Source organism: Dromiciops gliroides, chromosome 2, assembly GCF_019393635.1.
Source record: "Dromiciops gliroides isolate mDroGli1 chromosome 2, mDroGli1.pri, whole genome shotgun sequence".
NCBI classification, from domain to species: domain Eukaryota; kingdom Metazoa; phylum Chordata; class Mammalia; order Microbiotheria; family Microbiotheriidae; genus Dromiciops; species Dromiciops gliroides.
In genome coordinates this window covers 200,755,659-200,775,636 of record NC_057862.1, presented here as the reverse complement: position 1 = coordinate 200,775,636, position 19,978 = coordinate 200,755,659, and the positions used below count along the sequence as shown (strand labels likewise).

The window sequence follows — 19,978 nt, the reverse complement described above, 5'->3', positions numbered from 1 at the left end:
GTTAAGTGACTTGCCCAGGGTCACACAGCTAGCAAGTATTAAGTGTCTGAGACCGGATTTGAACTCAGGTCCTCCTGACTCCGGGGCCGGTGCTCCATCTACTGCGCCACCTAGCTGCCTGAAATCATGGATTTTTCAAAGTAACTTGTACAATTTTTACCAGGCCATAATATAGAATAAAAGCAAATTTCTATACATTAAAGTTACTAAATAAATTATTGCCTCTCTTGTTCTTAATTTTTTGTTGTGATCTTTGAAGTTGAATATAATATTTAAATTAGTAAATCTTACAAATGGGTTAAATATTTGAAATATATAGAACCTAGTTAAACTTTTTGCTTTTAAACTTAAAATATCTATTGAACTCAGTTGGCACTGGCAATTACACCTACATATTTTTCCTAAAATTATTAACTCAGAGTAGAAAAAAATGAAAATATTCTCTGACCAGAACCAATATTTCAGTTCAATTCAATAAATAATTATTAATGACCTACTATTTGTTAGGCACTGAGCTAATTTCATTCTGTTTGACTATTCTAAAAATAGAGGTACATAAAGTTTAAATATCAGCAATGACTATAATTTTTATGCTAATTTTTAGATTATGTTCATGTGAATGAAATTTGAGAAAAATAGATATAAACATAAAAAAAGAATTAGCATTATCCTTAGTAAGGACCAAATTTTAGTAGCTATAAACAAATAGTAATTAAACAAAAACAAAACAGGATTAAACAAAAGTCTGACATAACAGCTGATTGCTTAGTTTCTTTGTTCAACCTTACCACATTTAAGATAATGTTTACTCAACACCTAATTCCCCACTTGTAATTTCACTTCTCTATATATTTAAGATCTCTCACTCAAGATATTACATTAAAATCAAACTGGGACTAAATATGTGGTTTACAGAAGAGGAAGAGAAAACAAAGCTTACTATTATGTTTCAAAAATGAAAATGTGTTCAGAAGGTTGGGTCTTAACTGGAGGATTTTATACATTTTGTACTTACTGAGTTAGTAAATCAATAGCACATGGAAGGGGAGGAAGAAGTCGCTGAATGACTTCATCAGTAAGAAGATCATCACAGTGAGAAACAAAGCTCTTGATAGCTGGAGAAGAAGTGACTATAAGTTAGCACAGGTGTAATCAACTGTGAAAATCACATTTAATTATGGTACATTTACATTTCAACCAAGGCTAAGAGAAAATAAAATAGAACCAAGGTTGCCAAAAATTGGACCTGATTTTTATACAAAGTTATTTTCCTTTTCCTCCACTTAAATTTTTTTTTCATTAAGGTTATTTTAAAAAAGACCGTTGTCGGGGGCAGGTAGGTGACGCAGTAGATAAAGCATCCGCCCTGGATTCAGAAGGACCTGAGTTCAAATCCAACCTCAGACACTTGACACACACTAGCTGTGTGACCCTGGACAAGTCACTTAACCCTTACTGCCCCGCAAAAAAAAAAAAGAAAAAGAAAAGAAAAAGAAAAAAAGAAGAAAGAAAAAGACCATTGTCACAAACTTTCAAAAAAATTTAATAGAAGGATAACTAGAACAAATTATTTTGAGGAAATAATAGAGATTATAAATTTGCTATAGGTGAGGGAAAGCCCCCCCCCCAAAGTAAAATGAAAAAATAATTCAATGCATATGGATCTTCTTAAGGAATTTTTATTTTCCTAACAGGAGTACCTATCTTCAAATGTGAAATAAACTACAGGATCAAAACATTTTCTCATCTAGACTAAACAGAAAGGTCTTCATGATCATGTACTATTCAGTATTTGACCAGTATGGCTACACTTCTCACCAGTAGAGATTGTAATCTTTCTATACTCTATTTTATAGTACTCATGAATTACTTTCTCTCCCCTCAAAATAGCATCCTTTTAAGAAAATAAAAGATTATGTCACCATTACTTATTCCAAGTATTTTTAGTTTTGCATTCAAGCAGAACAAAACTTGCTCCCTCCTAAACTTGATTATATCTAATAAGACACATATGACCCTAAGGCTTAAAAACATATAAATGATTTCATATAATAATGCTTCAATTTAATATCTAGAACAGAATCCCTGTTCTAGATTCTTATTTTTGTGTCATGTAACCCTGTTTGGCAGTTCAGTGAAGCCTAAGGATCCCCTTTTCAGAATAATACTTTTAAATTATAAAGTAAAATATATATTATTACAAAGGAATTCAATTATATTGAGATAAAATTTGTTGTTTTAAATGATTGTATAGGTATATACATGTATATCTGATTATTTGCCACCTCAGGGAGGGGTAAGGGAGGGAGAGAAAGATGGAGGGATAGAATTTGAAACCTAAAACTTTAAAGAAAAATATTAATTTAAAAAAGAAAAAATAAACAAAAATCTGAGATATTTCCTATGCCAGTTCATGGACCCCCTAATATATTTATGGAACACAGGTTATGAACTCATGATTTAGACCACCAAATCAATCCTACATTGTAAGAAAATCATCAGATGATAATCGTGCTCCCTTAAGCAGACAAGGAAGAATACTTAACTCAACCTACCACAGAGGGCGCCTGCACGACCTTCCAAGGTCACCTGCCATGTAAATGAGTCTCCTCGACTTCTCTCGGTTTCTAGATCCTTAGGAGATAGTGGAAAAACACATTTCCATAATCTTAGCACCCGGGGAAGATGGTGATGGATAAATGCAGAACCTGTAATATTTTAGGACTGTCATTTGCAATGAGTAAAACACAAAATTATTATATTCTTAGCCACTTTTAAAATTGGTACATCAATGTTAAAAATCAAGTTATTTAAAAATAAACAGGATATACCAAGATTGGAAGGAAAGCAAAAATTTTACAGACAATTTCACAGATATATAAAAGTCTCAGCTTAAATATATAGAGAACTTTGTCAAATTTATAAGAATGAGTCATTCCCCAATTAATAATGGTCAAAGGATATGAAGAGTCAGTTTTTCAATGAAGAAATCAAAGTCACACAAAAAATGTTCTAAAATCATTATTGATTAGAGAAATGCAAATTGAAACAACTTTGAGATAATATCTCACGCCTATCAGATTGGCTAATATGATAAAAGGGAAAAATGACAAAAGCTGGAGGGGATGTAGAAAAATTAGGACACAAATACACTGCTGGTAGAACTGTGAACTGATCCAACCATTCTGGAGAATAATGTGGAATTATGGCCAAAGTGTTAGAAAACCCAGCAAAACCACCATTAGGTCTGTTTACCAAGGTGATCAGGGAAAAATGAAAAGAACCTACGTGTTTTAAAATATGTATAGCAGCTCTCTTTGTGGTGGCTATGGAAATTGAGGGGATTTGGGAAATTTGTGTAAATTGAGGGGATGCCCATCAACTGGGGAATGGCTAAACAAATTGTGGTAAATGATTATGATGGAATATTGTGGGGTGTTTTTTTTTTAATAGCAGAATGTGGTCTTTTTTTCTGTTTAGAATTTTATTTTCTAAAACATATGTAAAAACAAATTTTGACATTAATTTTTAAAAACTTTGTTGTGAGAGAAAACAGTTAAAAACTAAAACTTCAGATTAAGGAATTGTCAAAGAAAAAAAATGTGTTTCAATCAGTTTTCAGATACTATCAGTTCTTTCTCTGTAGATGGATTGCAATTTTCATAAGTTCTTCAGGGTTATATCATTACCTTGTTGAAAATAATCATGTGCTTCCCAGAAGATCATCTTACACTATTGCTGTTATTTTGTATACAGAACATTTCACTCTACTTCAGTTCATGTAGGTCTTTCCAGGCTTTTTTGACAGCATCCTGTTCATCATAACTTTTATATAGTACCTTAAACTTGACAAAGAATTTTCTTCACAATTGCCCAGCAAAGCAGGTATCATACATTTTGCCATTATAGTCAATCATCTTAACTATTTCCCTCCATCCTATTCCCTTCCCATAATATTTACTCTATTTTCTATCTTCTTTTACCCTAATTCCTTCTCAAAAGTGTTTACTTCTGACTGTCCCCTCCTCTGCTTTTCACTCCCTTCTTTCACCCTTCCCTCCTTATCCTCTTCCCCTCCTACTTTCCTGTAGGGTTAAATAGATTACTCCTCCCAACTGATGTGAAGTTATTCCCTCTTTGAGCCCACTCTGATGAGATTAAGGTCTTTGAGCTAATTCTGTATTCTAAATTTTTCTTCCTCCCTCCCTCATCAACTTTCCCTATGAAATCAAGCAATTCAGTATGTCATACTTGTGCTGTTATGCAGAACATTTTCACCTTCCTTGAAAGTGTTTTGCTTTTTACTGCTCTCTCCCCCAATCTGCCCTTCCCTCCTTCCCCTCTTCTCTCCCCCCCCCTTATCTCCCTCTCCTCTCATTTTCCCTCAGGGCAAAAATATATTACTATATCCACTTGAGTATGTATGTTATAAGAAATGATGACCTGGCCAATTTTAGAAAATTTTAGAAAAACACGGAAAGACTTGCATATGATAATGATAATGAAGAATGAAATGGGCAGAACCAAGAGAATGTTGTATACAATAACAGCAATATTGTCTGAAGATTAACTGTGAATGATTAAGTTATTCTGAGTATTAAACACTCAAATCAGTCACACACACACACACACCCTCTATCAAAAAGTGGTCTTCTCCAGTGTGGTGTGGAAGAGAGGGAGGTAGAGAACTTAAAATGTAAAATAATAATAATTTAAAATAGAGAGGTAACTTAAGAGTCAAAAAAACTTGAAGGTCACTTAACCTATGCCTCCATTTCCTTATGTGTAAAATGGGGAAAATATTAACACCTACTTCCCAGGGTTGTTGTGAGGATAAAATAATATCTGTAAGGTGCTTTGCAAACCTCAAGTTGAGACATAAATAGTAGCAATTATTAGGATTGTTACTAAATCATACTTCTCATGCAGTTCTCAAATAATGTGAAGATTTCTTTACAAATACTTGAGTGAATGTGCATTTTAACTGTTAACAATGGGTCTGCTTTCTGAGGACTGTAATAGCTAGGTTAACAACTTTTTCTATGCCAAACCTAGATCTACAGTAAATCCAATTAAAAAAAAAAGTTTAGTAAAAAAGTTATGAATGGGGCAGCTAGGTGGCGCAGTGGATAGAGCACTGGCCCTGGAGTCAGGAGGACCTGAGTTCAAATCTGGCCTCAGACACTTGACACTTACTAGCTGTGTGACCCTGGGCAAGTCACTTAACCCCAACTGCCTCACCCCCCCCAAAGCCCCCCCGCCAAAAACACATTTAAAAAAAGTCATAGCCAAAGCTAGAAACGATGGTTTACCAAACAATTGAGCAAAGTATAGTACTCATCCAAAAGGAAGATGAGCACTTTAAACTTAAAATCAAGGACTGACTTAAAATATAATAAAGAAAATCTCTTCTTCATCATATTTTCCCTATATCTTTTCTTTTAAGTTCAACATTCTAGATATGACTTACCTGTTTCTAAATATTCTGATATAGCAGAATGTAACATCAAATTAAAAAAAGGTAATGTAATCTTAGGCTGTATAACTGAAGAGCAGTCTCTAAGCCCAGGGTGATAGTTTTGCTATACTTTGTACTGGTCAGACTACATCTATAATACTATATTCAATTCTTGGTGCCACATTTTAAAAAGCATATTGATAAGGGGACAGCTAGGTGGTGCAGTGGATAGAGCACTGGCCCTGGAGTCAGGAGTACCTGAGTTCAAATCTGGCCTCAGACACTTAACACTAGCTGTGTGACCCTGGGCAAGTCACTTAATCCCAATTGCCTCACTAAAAAAAAAAAAAATTAAAATTGATTGTGTGCCCATTATTTGCAAACTACTGTTAGGCCCTTGGAACACAAAGGCAAAAATATGTTGAGTGGCCCTTGCAGTGGTTCATGATTTAATGCCTAAGGGAGAAATCAGGCCAAATAATAACACTGTCACTTGGTTAAACAATATCCTTCTTTAACTACTTTAATAATATAAAACATCCATGATTTCTTCAGTGTGGGCATTTCCTCCATCAATGGAGATCACAATTGCACAACTTCTTAGGAGGTGGTTTCCTGAGTTGCTGTGGCTAAAAAACATCATCACCTGGTAATCAATCTTCTTGTGATAACTCTCTAGACAGAGAGAGTCTGATCTTCAAGGACCACATTCAAAGCCTTTCCAGCCTGGAAAAAGCTGCTAATAGGCTTCAATAACCCAGGATCACTTCAATGCCATCAGTTAAGTAGCACTTTAGTGAAGGGACAGAGAATCAGATATGGGTAGGATAAATGGTGAAGTTTAGAACTGAAAAGGGCTTAAGAAATGCTGTTTCAAACTCTAAGGCTAGATCTAAAATAATTTGTTGAAACAAAGAGAGGAAGAAGTTGAGTACGCTAAATGGAATTTTAGTCACAGAAGTTTAGACCAAGATACAAAAGGTAAAAATTAAAAGATTATAATAATAAAGCATAAAAGAAAAGTGACTTCAGGAAAAAGAATCAGAAGTCTTTGTCTTTTCAAAATATTGCTATAAGTATGAAATCCAAAACTTTGTGTTTAATCACTTTTTTTTTTTTTTGCTTAAAGTAGCAGGGAGAGAAGATTCTTAAAATCAGGGTTAATCCTTTCAGAATAGTTTGGTATTTTGTAGCCTATGTCAACACTACCTAAGGTGATTTGTTTTCTACATAACCAGTAACTAAAGTACTGTTTTAATAAGCTTTTTTTTTAAAGCTTTTTTTTTTTTTTTTTAGTGAGGCAATTGGGATTAAGTGACTTGCCCGGGGTCACACAGCTAGTAAGTGTTAAGTGTCTGAGGCCAGATTTGAACTCAGGTACTCCTGACTCCAGGGCTGGTGCTCTATCCACTGCACCACCTAGCTGCCCCCTTAATAAGCTTTTATAAAAATGATTATTTCTCATATCTGAAGAACACTTAGCTTTATATTCTCTTCATCAACTACTTATTATTTAGACTTAAGCTTCTTTTTAGATTAAGCTACACAATAGCAAAAAGTCATGACATTTTACAAATCTAGTTCATTACATATGAGCAACAATTTTATATATTCTGAAGTAGAAATTTGCAATAAAATAAAACAACAAAATTAAATTTTGAAGATACTGGAAGGGCAACAACACAGCATAAATATAAGATGAATTGATAAAGATTAAAAAGGAACAAAGAGGGGCGGCTAGGTGGCGCAGTGGATAGAGCACCGGCCCTGGATTCAGGAGTTCCTGGGTTCAAATCCAGCCTCAGACACTTGACACTTGCTGGCTGTGTGACCCTGGGCAAGTCACTTAACCCCATTGCCCCGTTAAAAAAAAAAAAAAAGGAACAAAGAGAGTAACAGGGAGGTTACTGTTATTTTGTTAAATTAAATTTTATTATAAATATTTTGAAGATATGTTCCTATTGTTTTTATAAGCTCATAATAAAATTATTCTATCATATTATACACATGTAGAATCCTTTACATCCCCAAAACATAATGATGCACTTAGAAATATATAAAATTTGCCAAAGCCAATTACCTAATGTCATTAAGGCAGCTATCAGCAACCATCCAGCTTGTGTTCGCTGAACTGAAAGGCGACTATTCTGAGCAGCAGAACATAACAAATCCTCTGCTAACATCACAATGATCTATTTAAAATCAGAAGGAAAAAAGATAAAAAAAAAGCATATAAGCTGAACAAAGAATATTACTTTTAAAAACAACATTTCAAAATATTAAATATACATAATCCACAGGAGTGTTCCAAGAAAGCCATGCTTCTTGAAGTCTATGTCAAAAGTCCATTTTATATCAGCATAACCATAACCATACCAAGATTGTTTATGAAGTTAATTACTGAAATGTAAGATACAATATAGCAGAAAATATTTTGTAACTCAATTATGGCAATACAGTAAAATGAATCCAGTTCAAACAGTTTGTAACATGGCGTTATACTAATTTTAAAATGGCTTCTCTCCTAAATATTTAATTTCCACATATTCAGTTTCATTAGGGATGTTCTGATATCCTTCCTGAAACATACTTTCCATAAAAGTTAAATTTCTCTAGAAGGAATTTTTACACTTAAAAATCAAATGAAAGCTGGCACTTAACTGAAGATCAAGCACACCAAGTCATGAGACATCATTGCTCTTACACATGCCTAAAAAACACCATACTACTAAAAATACTGTACTAATACAAAATTAATGCAATTTGTGTTATATACTAGTAACTTAGAAACTGTTTCTGAATAACTCTCTTAGTTAAGGCTATGCTAGAATGAGATCCTTTGCTACTTCCAATAAATAAGCCCACTTGGACAAGAGCCATGTATTACTAACCTGGGTGGTATGGGGCACATAATTCTGATGTACACAGAATATTCCTCCAAGATTTGCTTTTCTGGGAGGTTCTGGACCTATGTTTTCACCAGTGATATCTTATGTTGAAAAAGGATGTTAGATATAAATGAATTTAAAATTTCTAGGAAATCAGAACAACAACAAAATTCAGAAAAACAAATGTTTTCTAGAAAATTATAAGTATGTAATTTTATTTTAGACTTTGGATATCATCACTATAGTAAAGCCAAAAACCACACTCTGATCTTAGCTAACACTGAAGTGTAGTACTCCATAGGTAATACTCAAGTAAAGGCACTAGGGCATCTGGTAAACCTCCACTTGTAGAGCAAGCATCTGTTTCCAAATTTCATTTTTTTTAGTAAATTAGAGAAGTATTAATAAACAGACTGATGGGCTGTTTACTGAGGTGCAAAATAATGAGGCCAATTGACATGAGAAGTTTAGAGAGATAAGTCTCATGAAATTTTACAGACATGTCACTGCAATTTTGGGGGAGGAAGGACCCATATAGTAAATAAAAATCAGCCTCAGAAAACCTGTTTGTTTTTAAAAGTCAAATTCATGAGGCTATTTGCATGGCAAAAATAGAGGAATAATTTAAAGTTTATTAAATGAATCCCAGTTGGCAGGTTTAACAGTGGGAACTTATACTTCAATTTTACCTCACATTACTAAAAAATGGCAACAGCTAGAATTAATTCAATCTACCCTATTTATACCAAGTCATATGGATTGCTTCCCAAGAAACTAATATAAAACATAATGTTGTAGGAGTTAATAATGTTGTGTGGTTTAATGAGTTTTATAGAAGTAATCCTAACCAGATGTTGAAAAGGGAAATTCAATCATTGGCAAAGTTCTGTGCTTAATACTTGCTTTACTAAAGAATAAAATGATAAAGTTACTACCCATTCTTAGTCAATAATGCTGTAGTACTGCTGAAGGGAAAGGAAGAGAGTGGTGACTTGATAATGTTAAATGAGTGGCATGAAAGTCTGAATAATAAGGGCTTTCATCTCTAAACAGTAGTTTCTTTTAGCTGTAATTCACCAGTTCTTACAAAGTTTCTCTAAAAATTCTTTTCTGATGCTTACAAACCTACTTCTGTTTGTCCAGTTCTTTAAGGTACAATGTTGTAGTACTTTTAATTTTTTTTAATTTTAATTTAATTTTTTTTTTTAGTGAGGCAATTGGGGTCAAGTGACTTGCCCAGGGTCACACAGCTAGCAAGTGTTAAATGTCTGAGGCTGGACCTGAACCCAGGTACTCCTGACTCCAGGGCCAGTGCTCCATCCACTGCGCCACCCAGCCACCCCCTGCAGTACTTTTAAAAGCCACTTATTAAAGCATCAATCTACTGAATATATGCTGTGTTAACAAGGGCATTTATCAGTTTGAGAAAGTGTGTAATTCACAAGAACTGCATTTCCTGAGAATCACTTTTAGGTGAACAAAATTTTAAGCAAATTTTCCTGGAAGTGTTAGATATTACCTAACAAAATGAAGTATTCAAAGCACAATATTCCTCAAAAATTTGGAAGATGATATTCCTTGAATTTGGAACCAATAGTACAACATAAGCATTTCTTTTAAGATAATCATATTTATAGTTACACTTGTAATATTTAGCTTTAAGAATTCTCCACATCTTTCTCAGAAAGCTACTCAATGTAACACTGACATTTAGCTGTCTCATTAGATTGTTTCAGCTTCCATGAAAACAAGGATTACAGAATCAAAGATTTGTAGGTAGAAGAGGTCATCTAGTCTGGCCCTCACATTTTATAGATGATTAGCCAGCTCTTAAAACAGCATCACTGCATATGGAAAATTATACATTAATGTAATCATTACCTTTCCTTTTCCATGTGGAATTCCTAAAGGACAATGCTTTACTGCTCCTAGAAGAGCTGCCACAGCAAAACTAAAGCCAGTCACAGCTTCAGGTGAGGATTTGAGCACAGTAAGTCGTTCAAGGCAACGGTCCAAAAGTGGAGTTAGGTATGAAGGCAATGCTACAGCAATGCAGTGCAAACACCAAGCTGCTGCTAATCGAACTGAAATGCTAGGATGAATAATAACTGAAATGACATTGTCAAGAATCCCTGGAATAAAAGAATAAACAAATAATGAATCTTTAGAGAGAAAAGGCTGATTTAGTAATCAATCAATCATTAAACATTTATTAAGTGTCTATGGTATGCTAGATGCTGTGCTGAGCAGAGCACACAAAAAGAGGCAAAAGACAGTTCCGGCCCTCAAGAAACTAAAATTCAAATGAGAAAGACAATATGCAAACGTACGTGTGTGTGTGTGTGTGTGTGTGTGTGTGTGTGTGTGTGTGTGAGAGAGAGAGAGAGAGAGAGAGAGAGAGAGAGAGAGAGATAAACAGGATATACTTAACAGACTGAAGGCACTGGAATTAAAAGGGGTTGAGGAAGGATTCCTATAGAAGGTGGGATTTTAGTTGGGTCTTAAAGGAAACAGAGGAATTCAGTAGTTGGAGCAAAGAAGGGAGAGCATTCTAGGCATAGAAGAAAGCCAGAGAAAATATCCAGAACCAAGAGATGGAATGCCTTGTTTGTGGAACAGGCAAATGGCCAGTGTTACCATATCAAAGAGTACGTGTCAAGGAGCAAGGTGTAAGCGGACTGGAAAGGTTGGAGGGGGCTGGCGAGGAAGTATGATCCTGGAGGCAATAGTGAGCCACTGGAGTTTACTGAATAATGGAGTGACTATCAAACCTACACTTTAGGTAAATCATTTTGGGGGCTGGATGGGAGGATGGATTGGAGTAGGGAGAGAGCAGGCCGACCCACCAGCAGGCTATTGCAGTCATTGAAGTGTGAGGTAATGGTGGGCCTGCACTAGAGTGGTGGCAGTGTCAGAGAAGAGAAGAGGGCTTATTCCAGAAATGTTACAAAGGTGAAATCGACAGACCCTGGCAACAGATTGGATATGGAGGTATGAGAAACAGTAAAGAGTAAAGGATGGCTCCTAAGACATCTAGATCAAGATGTCTGAAAGGCAGTTGGAGATGCGAGAAAAAGAGGGGACACATTTAGTCATGTGGATAAAGATTATATTCTTCTAACACACATACACACCAGTTGTTGAGTTTTTTAAAGGTCAAACCAAGAGATGTGATTCTAAACATTGTCTCGTTTTACAAAATAATCATTACTATAGATAGGTATAAACTAGGTCAGCTCACAAAAAAGTTACATTCTTTAAATTGTGTCAATGCTCTGTTTATTCTCTGATCCTAGGAACTAAAACTGGTTAAAAACTATTGGGGGGGAGCATTTTAAGTTTTCCCTAGCCTTACTTTCCCTCTATTTCAACATATCTTTTTATTAACCATTTAATCAGGTTGATTTTATCTGAAAAATACTAAAAAGAAATCAGTCAGATTGATTTCTCAAGTAGGATTTCACACAATGAGATCCTATTGTTTCTGTGATCACAAACAGAATATTGTATCTATATCAGTATTTAAAATGATTGTTTCAGTTTTATGTCATTAGCTACATAATTTTTTTTTTTGGCAGGGCAGTGGGGGTTAAGTGATTTGCCCAGGGTCACACAGCTAGTAAGTGTCAAGTGTCTGAGGTCGGATTTGAACTCAGGTACTCCTGAATCCAGGGCCAGTGCTTTATCCACTGTACCACCTAGCTGCCCCCTGTCATTAGCTACATAAATAATATATGTTCAATTTTGAGATAAAAGACCTAAAATCAATTGTTTCACACACAATTGTAAAGCCAAAGTCTTCTCAGAGAGCTGCCTATAGGTCAAATGACACAAAACAGCATCAAATAATGATATTGAGTGATATTTTTCTAAGCTAAGCTAAGCTTATCTAATAGTTGAAAATTCCTCAAAAACTCAGTGATGGTATTGTATTCTAAGAAATTATGAATATGAAGAATATTGAGAAACTTGGTAAAATTTGAATGAGCTCAGAAAACCAATTTACCTAATGTCCATAAGAACATAAAAGATGTATTACTGGAAGAATTCAGAATTCTAATTAATGCAGTAACCAATCATGATTTCAGAGGATCTCTTGGCAGTGTGGTAAAGCGGCTTTTAAAGGACCACCCCTTTTGGGGAGGAGACTGTGACGAACAGCTGTGCACTGGCTGCTGCCCAGAGAGCGTGGCCTAGCACGCCTTACTTCATACTCTCCGGCTTGATGGTGCATTCTGGTGATCAGCTCTGGTTCTCGGTGGCGGCACGCATTTGATTCTGGTTCTCAGCCTGAGAGGCAGTTTTGGGATTCGGTGAGTTTTATAAAAGAATATAGACTAAGCTTAGATCTAAGACTATTCATTTGTATTTCTACTTTCCTATTTCCCTATTTGGTATCACCTGTTTGTTGTCTAAACAATAATCCCTCTCTAATTAAAGCTCAGAGGCTTCTTTTCTTACTGGTTTGGGAGATATATAAGGGAAAAGTTAAAAGGGGGAGTTTAATGCTCTTATAGTCAATTTTAAATCTCACAGCAGAGATGTAGTAGATTACACTGAGGAATAGGAAGGGGGAAAAGGAAGAGAATAAGCATTTATATAGAGCCTGTCATGTGCCAAGCACTGTGCTAAGCACTTTACAGATATTATCTCATTTGCTCTCACAATAACCTTGAGAGGTAGATGCTGTTATCATCCCCATTTTACAGCTGAGGAAACTGAGGCAAATAGAGGTTAAGGGACTTGCTCAGGGTCACACAACTAGCAAGTGTCTAAGGCTGCATTTGAACTCGGGCCTTCCTGACTCCAAGGCCCAGAACTCTATTCACTGAGTTACCTAGTATACCTAAGGTATACATTTTCAGATACAGCCAAGGGCTGATATATTTTGCTCTCTTTTATTTGTTGTTTTTTCCCCACTAGACTGTAAAGTCCTTGAGGACTGAACTCTATCTTTTTGCTTGTTTTTGTATCCCTGGCACTTAGCAAGGTGCCATCCACATAGTAAGTCCTTAAAAAGGGCCTCATGACTGTCTTTACTTATTTTTCATAAGGAAGGGTCTTAGGGTTGGAGGGATGTAGAAGGAATTGAAAAGTTAGCAATGTAAAAAAACCCAGCACAAATAAAACATTTTTAAAGTAACTACATTTGTTGTGATTTATGGAACGTTATGTCTAGTTGTTTGTGAAATTGCAGAGAATGACTCTGGGAATACAGTTGTATAAACTATGGTCTAGTCCTATTATTTCATAGGATTAGAAAATTCCTGATGAGGAAAATTCTCTTTACCAATGCAGATGGGCAACAATTCTGCAAGTTTTATAGTCTAATAAAGTTGTTGGAGACATTGAAAAATGTAATAATTTTCTCAAGATCACAGAGTTAGCAGATGTCAGTGGAAGAACTTGAACCTAGGTCTTCTGAACTCCAAGGGCAGTTCACTATCTATTAAGTCATACTACCTGGATAAAATTCAAGAAAAAGGAGTTACATAAAAGCCCTTAAATTAAAAAAAAGAATAAATCTTCCTACATATATAAATAAAGCATAAAGTTTAAATTGTGTTTCTTTATTAAATATTCATTGGCTATACATACTGCATTAAAACGACAGTACAGGGGGCAGCTAGGTGGTGCAGTGGGTAAAGCACTGGCCCTAGATTCAGAAGGACCTGAGTTCAAATCCAGCCTCAGACACTTGACACTAGTTGTGTGACCTGGGCAAGTCACTTAACCCTCATTGCCCTGCAAAACAAAACAACCCTCCCCCCCAAAACAAAAAACCAACAGTACAATCTTTTAGAAATCAACCACATAAAAGAGAATTCTTTACCAGATAAATTCGATCTTAATTTATTATCTTAATTAGCACTTAATATCAGTAAAAACTAAAAATTTTAAAAAGGGTCTCAGATATATAGAACAAATTACTACCTGTACTTGAATCCTGTAATAAAGGCACAGCTGTTGTGCCAAGACCATATATAAGATTCCCAAGTTCTTGTAAAGCACACACTAGCACATGCTGGCTGGCAGCAACATCTGTGGAGCCAGGTCGAGTTTCCAAATTACCTTCACTCATTACAGCATCTGAAAAAAGTACAAATATTAGCCATGTAACACACTCTCTACAGCACACAACACAGAGTATGTGGTGGGGAGTGACAATGTGAAAGGAACATGTACAATTTGACTTTTTTTAGGTAAAACTCTGTAGACTGCTCAAAAGAGCAGTGGTTATAATACATACAATTAATCTGTTTAGATTAAGTATCTCACCATACACAATGCACAAATATCATGTGCATGCAGTGTTTTTGCACGTGTGTGTATATTTTTGTCACTCACTTAGGAGCTAATACCGTAAGGCAAAAACAAAATCCTAAAGGACAAAGAAAACTATAAATAAATGTGAATTCTGTATTTTGAGGTCTCAAACCATACGGAGCAGACTGTAGACCCCACCTTTGTTTCCCTTACCTGGTTTAGCTGGTTTCTTTGCTCAGACAGGCTCCCCAGTTTCTTTTTTACATATATGTATGTTAAGTTGGTATTAGGACAAAAACAACACAACTGAGCTGAATTATAAAATTTTGGAAGTTAATGCACTTTGCAAGCAGTAGAATTTCTGAAGTGTCAGTATTATAGAGCTAGATGATAATCACTTCACTAATCACTAATTTTTTTAAAAAAGGATAATTTTACTAGTTCCATACCAACAACTTTCTTTAGTTTCCAGATGGCCTGGCAGATATCCTTGGCAGCAGCAATTTGAGCTTTTTCTCCAAGGAGACTTCCTATAGAAGTTCGAAGGATAAATGAGACACAGCGACGACAACAGACAGCATCCATCTGAGTTTGGATTGCTTTAGGGTGAGACTGTGACACGAGGCTTAGGATATGAGAGAGTAAGGTGGCAAAATTCCTTTCTAGCCAACGTCCTCCTAATGTTGAAATAAATACCACATATGCCTGAAAAAGAATGGAAGAGTTTGACTGTCAAAATTAAAATATTTTCAATTAAGTATTAATATTCTCCTTATCACAGAATACACTGAAAAAATGGATTTTTTTCTTTTTAAACACTGCAATATTTTCTCAATGACAGCTATATTGCAGTAAATTAATTCTAGATCTCAAGTCCTTTTCCATTTAAAGCCATAGCTACAATGTGTGGGCCTTTCAATTCTGATTTCATTTAACCTGCCTGTTTTATTTTGTTTCAGAGAGTGAGAAATGTTAGGAAACCATTGGAGGCAGCTGTGACATAAAACAATGTCTCTAGCCTCAGTGAACAAGTTTCCACCTAGCTATCTGAGATTCTTAACATGTAATCCTAAATCTAATGTAAGAAACATCTTAAGAATGATTATGTAACAAATCCATAACTCAAAGAGCATTCAGCTCTGGGGACTGAAAAGCAGTAAATGCTAACAATGATGAAGAATTATTTTTTATTTCCATGAATTTTAATGTTTTGTCTTCACCAGAGATACAAAGACCAATGATACTACAACAAAGAAAAGAACATGTGGCACTACTTGATAGATTTAGTCACCAGAAAACAACCATTCCTCTGCATATCCTTGTCAACAGCTTTCATTTAAGATTACATTAAGTAAGACTGTGATGATAAAAAAATTAATAAAATGGGTATACATATAATAGCAGATTTTAAATGACAAACCAGAAACAAAATGTAATGCCACTAAAGAAATGGCTTATTCTAGAGTCTTGAGTTTTCTGCAACATTCATGTAATTTTTAAATTTGTAAAATAAAAATTTTTGAATTTTTAAAACTTATTTTTAAAATAAGTTTTACTGATATTTTTATACTAGTCATTTTTGGAAATCTCTTCCTTAAATGAAGTCTCTGGGGATATTTTTTCCTTGAAGATTTAACATTACTTTCGAACCAAACATTCTTCTTATAGCTTATATATACACTAATGTTTATTTTGGATATTAAACTATAAAATGGCAACATAGTGTTTTTGAACAATTTTCCACCTAATAACATCAGTCACCTACAATTATACCCTAAGAAAGCTAAAAATATGTAAGCATACTGAAAAATGTTTAATCATTAGAAATAAGAAAATAAGCCTTCAGAAACAAAAGAATTACTTAACTATACTATAACTAAATCAGTCCTCTTCAGAGTTAGTTGGCTTTGCTTGAGCTCAGAGTGAAAATAAAGCTCTCTTGCTTATAACCTAGGTCTTCAAAAGTCTTAAGCAATATATGACAAATCACCATGTCTTGTGATGTCATGGTCATATAAACTTTAGAGAAGTTTATATTTCAACATAATCCCAAACACTCTGGAAAATGTGGACTGATATTATATCCTAAATAGGCAGTAGATTTAGGCCAATGAGAGCTATAGTCAGATATTTCATTTGTGATCCAAACCTGAGTAACACCAACTCGAACATCCCTACTGACTGAACTGGTTCCTTTCAACATATCTCCACTGGCTCGAAGAAATCCTGAACTCCCACGCAGAAACCCTGTTCCTAGTAACTCCATGGCTTCCTCCAGAGTAACTTTGCGAATGTTTTGCCGGGAAGCTGCTATAATAAACAAAGCCAAAAAACTCTCTAAATATAATTTATATTTCATAGTATAAAGTTAAGTTCGTGTTATACCTTTTAAAAGAGATATATTAATAATGGTAAAACAAAGTGTGAGACTTCTAATAAATTTGAGGCATATTTTGAGAAAGTAAATCTCTGCCATCAAAGATAAAAAATAATGTTATATTCTCTCTCATTATACTTCTGGGGGAAAAAAAAAAAAAGAAAAGCTTATGGGTCTTTTTTTCCCCAGGGCAATGAGGGTTAAGTGACTTGCCCAGGGTCACACAGCTAGTTAAGTGTCAAGTGTCTGAGGCTGGATTTGAACTCAGGTCCTCCTGAATCCAAGGCCAGTGCTTCATCCACTGCACCACCTAGCTGCCCCCAAGAAAAGCTTATGGACTGGAAGTGGAGAAATCAAATTCTATTATTTGCTACCAAGATTTATAAAGTAGCCTCCACTTCTGATAAAGAAAATCAGGAATAAGAAATCGAATTAAGACAACTCAAAACTAAACAACATCAAAAAGTAAAATAGCAACAACAAAAAAAAGAGAGACAACAGCCAACACAGAAATTCACATACAAAAAATTTAGAAAAATTATTTTACAATGTTAATACTCTAGCTACCCTGGTGTGACCATTTACTACCTCATTTTTATATTCTACCATTCACTTATGGAGGATTTGGGCCATTTATTTGAAATGGTTAAGATAAGACCGGATCAAAGTATTAGGAAGCAAACAGTAGGAAGCAAACTTTTACCAGCAGAAGACTGACTCATTGACCATTTTTTCCACCTTGATCTTTGATTATACACTCCTCCTTCAGGGACATTTACCTGCAAACTACTTGCACAAGACTAAAAAAGAAGTCCATTTCAGTTAAAGAGAGGCATAGATTGAAAGGTTATTTTAAATGATATGGTCAAAAATATTTAAAGAATATTTATTAAGATGGAATTGAAAAAGTTCAGCACTAGGGCACTAAGAGTGGTTTATTTAGAAGTTCCTAGCCAAAAATTAGGCAGGGAACAATGATGAAAAATGTCATTTGAACATGAATGCAAAAAATTTTAAGGTAAGCAAGACTTTTATTTATGAATGTAAGAAGAGGCAAAATCAAATTATTTTTTTCCTCATCACTTGATGAGAACAATCATTTTCCTTACTTAGGCTTTCACTGTCCAAAATATATGACGAGTAAGCCTTGTTAGGAAGACTGGCATTTCTCAAAGTAATTTGGGCTCTTGAAATATATTTATAGAACCCATTCAGTGCCTGAGAAGAAATAAGACTGGAAGGAAGGGGTTGTTAAGGAAATTTTGATGAAAATGAATAAAATGAGACCTATTTTCTTACCCCCAAATTACTATATGTAATTGGAACTTTTGAAAGTTACACAGATTTAATTTCATCTTTAGTATTATAGAGGGACAAATACTACTAGCACTGAAATTGGTTTTTTGAAACCTTATTCATATTTTACAGAATAATAGTGTTCCACAGAACACAGTTTGGGTGATGCGGATGTAGGTGGCTACTTTTGGATTGGAAAAGTCACTGACACATATTAAAAACATATGGGACCAGACAACAAAATGAGATAATGGGAAAGGACCATCAAAAGTTATTTACTTTAAAATTATTATTTGTGATTTTTACATAGCCCTAAATTTTTGTGGCATTTTAACAAAAATTATGGAATGAAAGTCTAAATCACTCCTGTAATTTTTAAAGACAAAAATTTTCACACTATTACTTATAGCTATTATGTAATCCTAATTTTAAAAATTTTTACAAAAATCTTAATGTTGAAGCTAATTCTTTGAATAAGTTTAACCACTTAGCAAACCTGAGAAGCATATCCTTTAGCTCAGAATTTTAAAAAACTGCTCCTTAAGTATAACAAAATTTTAAAATTTTCTTCCTATTAGCTTTCTGTTATTACACTTTTGATACACAATAAAATCTCCCTTTATATCTTAGTATTAACTATATAGGTCTAATAAAGACTAAACAAATATATAAGAAGCTATTAAAAATTCACAAAGGTTATTTCGCAATCCACAATAACTAAATGATCAAAGAATATGAACAGATAATTTTTCAAGAGACAAAACATCAATTTTTAATAAGTACTTGAAAATTTTCTCAATCTTACTAACAATCAAAAGAGATACACATTTGGAAAAACAAAGTCTGAGAGGTACCATTTCACATCAAACTGGATAAAACAGACAAAAAACAACATTACTGTTAGTTACACTGTGGAGAAAACAGATATACTTATTCATTATTGTTAGCTGTTGGAGAACAATTTCATGATACAAAGAAAAAGTTACAAAAATCGTAATATCCTTTGACTCATTAATTCCTTTGTCGTGACTATACCCTGAAAGTGTTATCAAAAACAAAAAAGGGCTCTCTCTTCAAAGATCTCCTTAACATCTGTAATTAAATGCATGTAAAAATCATATATACTTACAAAAGCCTGGAAAAAATCTACATGTCCAAGAATAGGAGCAATAGTTAAATAAACTGTAGTACCTCAAGATAATGGAACCGTATAATTAGTACTAAAAAGTCTAAGGAATATGAAAAAAAAATAATGCAAAATGAAAAAGAGCAGAACTGTTAGAACAGAGAATACAGTTAATAATAACCATATAAGAAGAAAAATGACTAAGCATTAATAGACAAAGAACACTATTGGAGACTTAATAAGAATAAGTATATTTTGAAATAATTTAGGTACCAAGCAACTAGTTTAATAGTTCAAGTTAAGTAACTTAAACTTATGTTTAATATAAAGTTTTACATACATTTAATAAAAATAAATTCTATATAATTTTTACATCAGAAGACACTGTTATAGTAACTGATTTGCTAAGTGTGAACTATATTTATTATGGATTTGCAATCTTTTTCTAATCCTAGGCTAATTTCCTTTTCTATTATGCATGCTCCTGTGGCAACTTCCCTGGCAAATTGTATGAAAATTAACACTAGGCAAAACTTCACTATGAAGGTAAATGTGCTATGTTATAA

The 19,978-nt window shown here is 34.2% G+C and overlaps 1 protein-coding gene across 1 annotated transcript in view; it reads right to left on the bottom strand.

Moving 5' to 3' along the window:
• Positions 1-19,978, bottom strand: part of HEATR5A (HEAT repeat containing 5A) — a 174,073-nt gene that overhangs the window by 108,514 nt on the left and 45,581 nt on the right. Inside the window, exons 7-13 of the mRNA XM_043988253.1 lie at positions 16,763-16,923; positions 15,063-15,318; positions 14,281-14,436; positions 10,228-10,478; positions 7,539-7,650; positions 2,556-2,708; positions 1,016-1,115 (exon numbers count right to left, since the gene is read on the bottom strand). Of these exons, the coding sequence (XP_043844188.1) occupies positions 1,016-1,115; positions 2,556-2,708; positions 7,539-7,650; positions 10,228-10,478; positions 14,281-14,436; positions 15,063-15,318; positions 16,763-16,923 (1,189 nt within the window). The remainder of the gene's footprint in view (positions 1-1,015; positions 1,116-2,555; positions 2,709-7,538; positions 7,651-10,227; positions 10,479-14,280; positions 14,437-15,062; positions 15,319-16,762; positions 16,924-19,978) is intronic.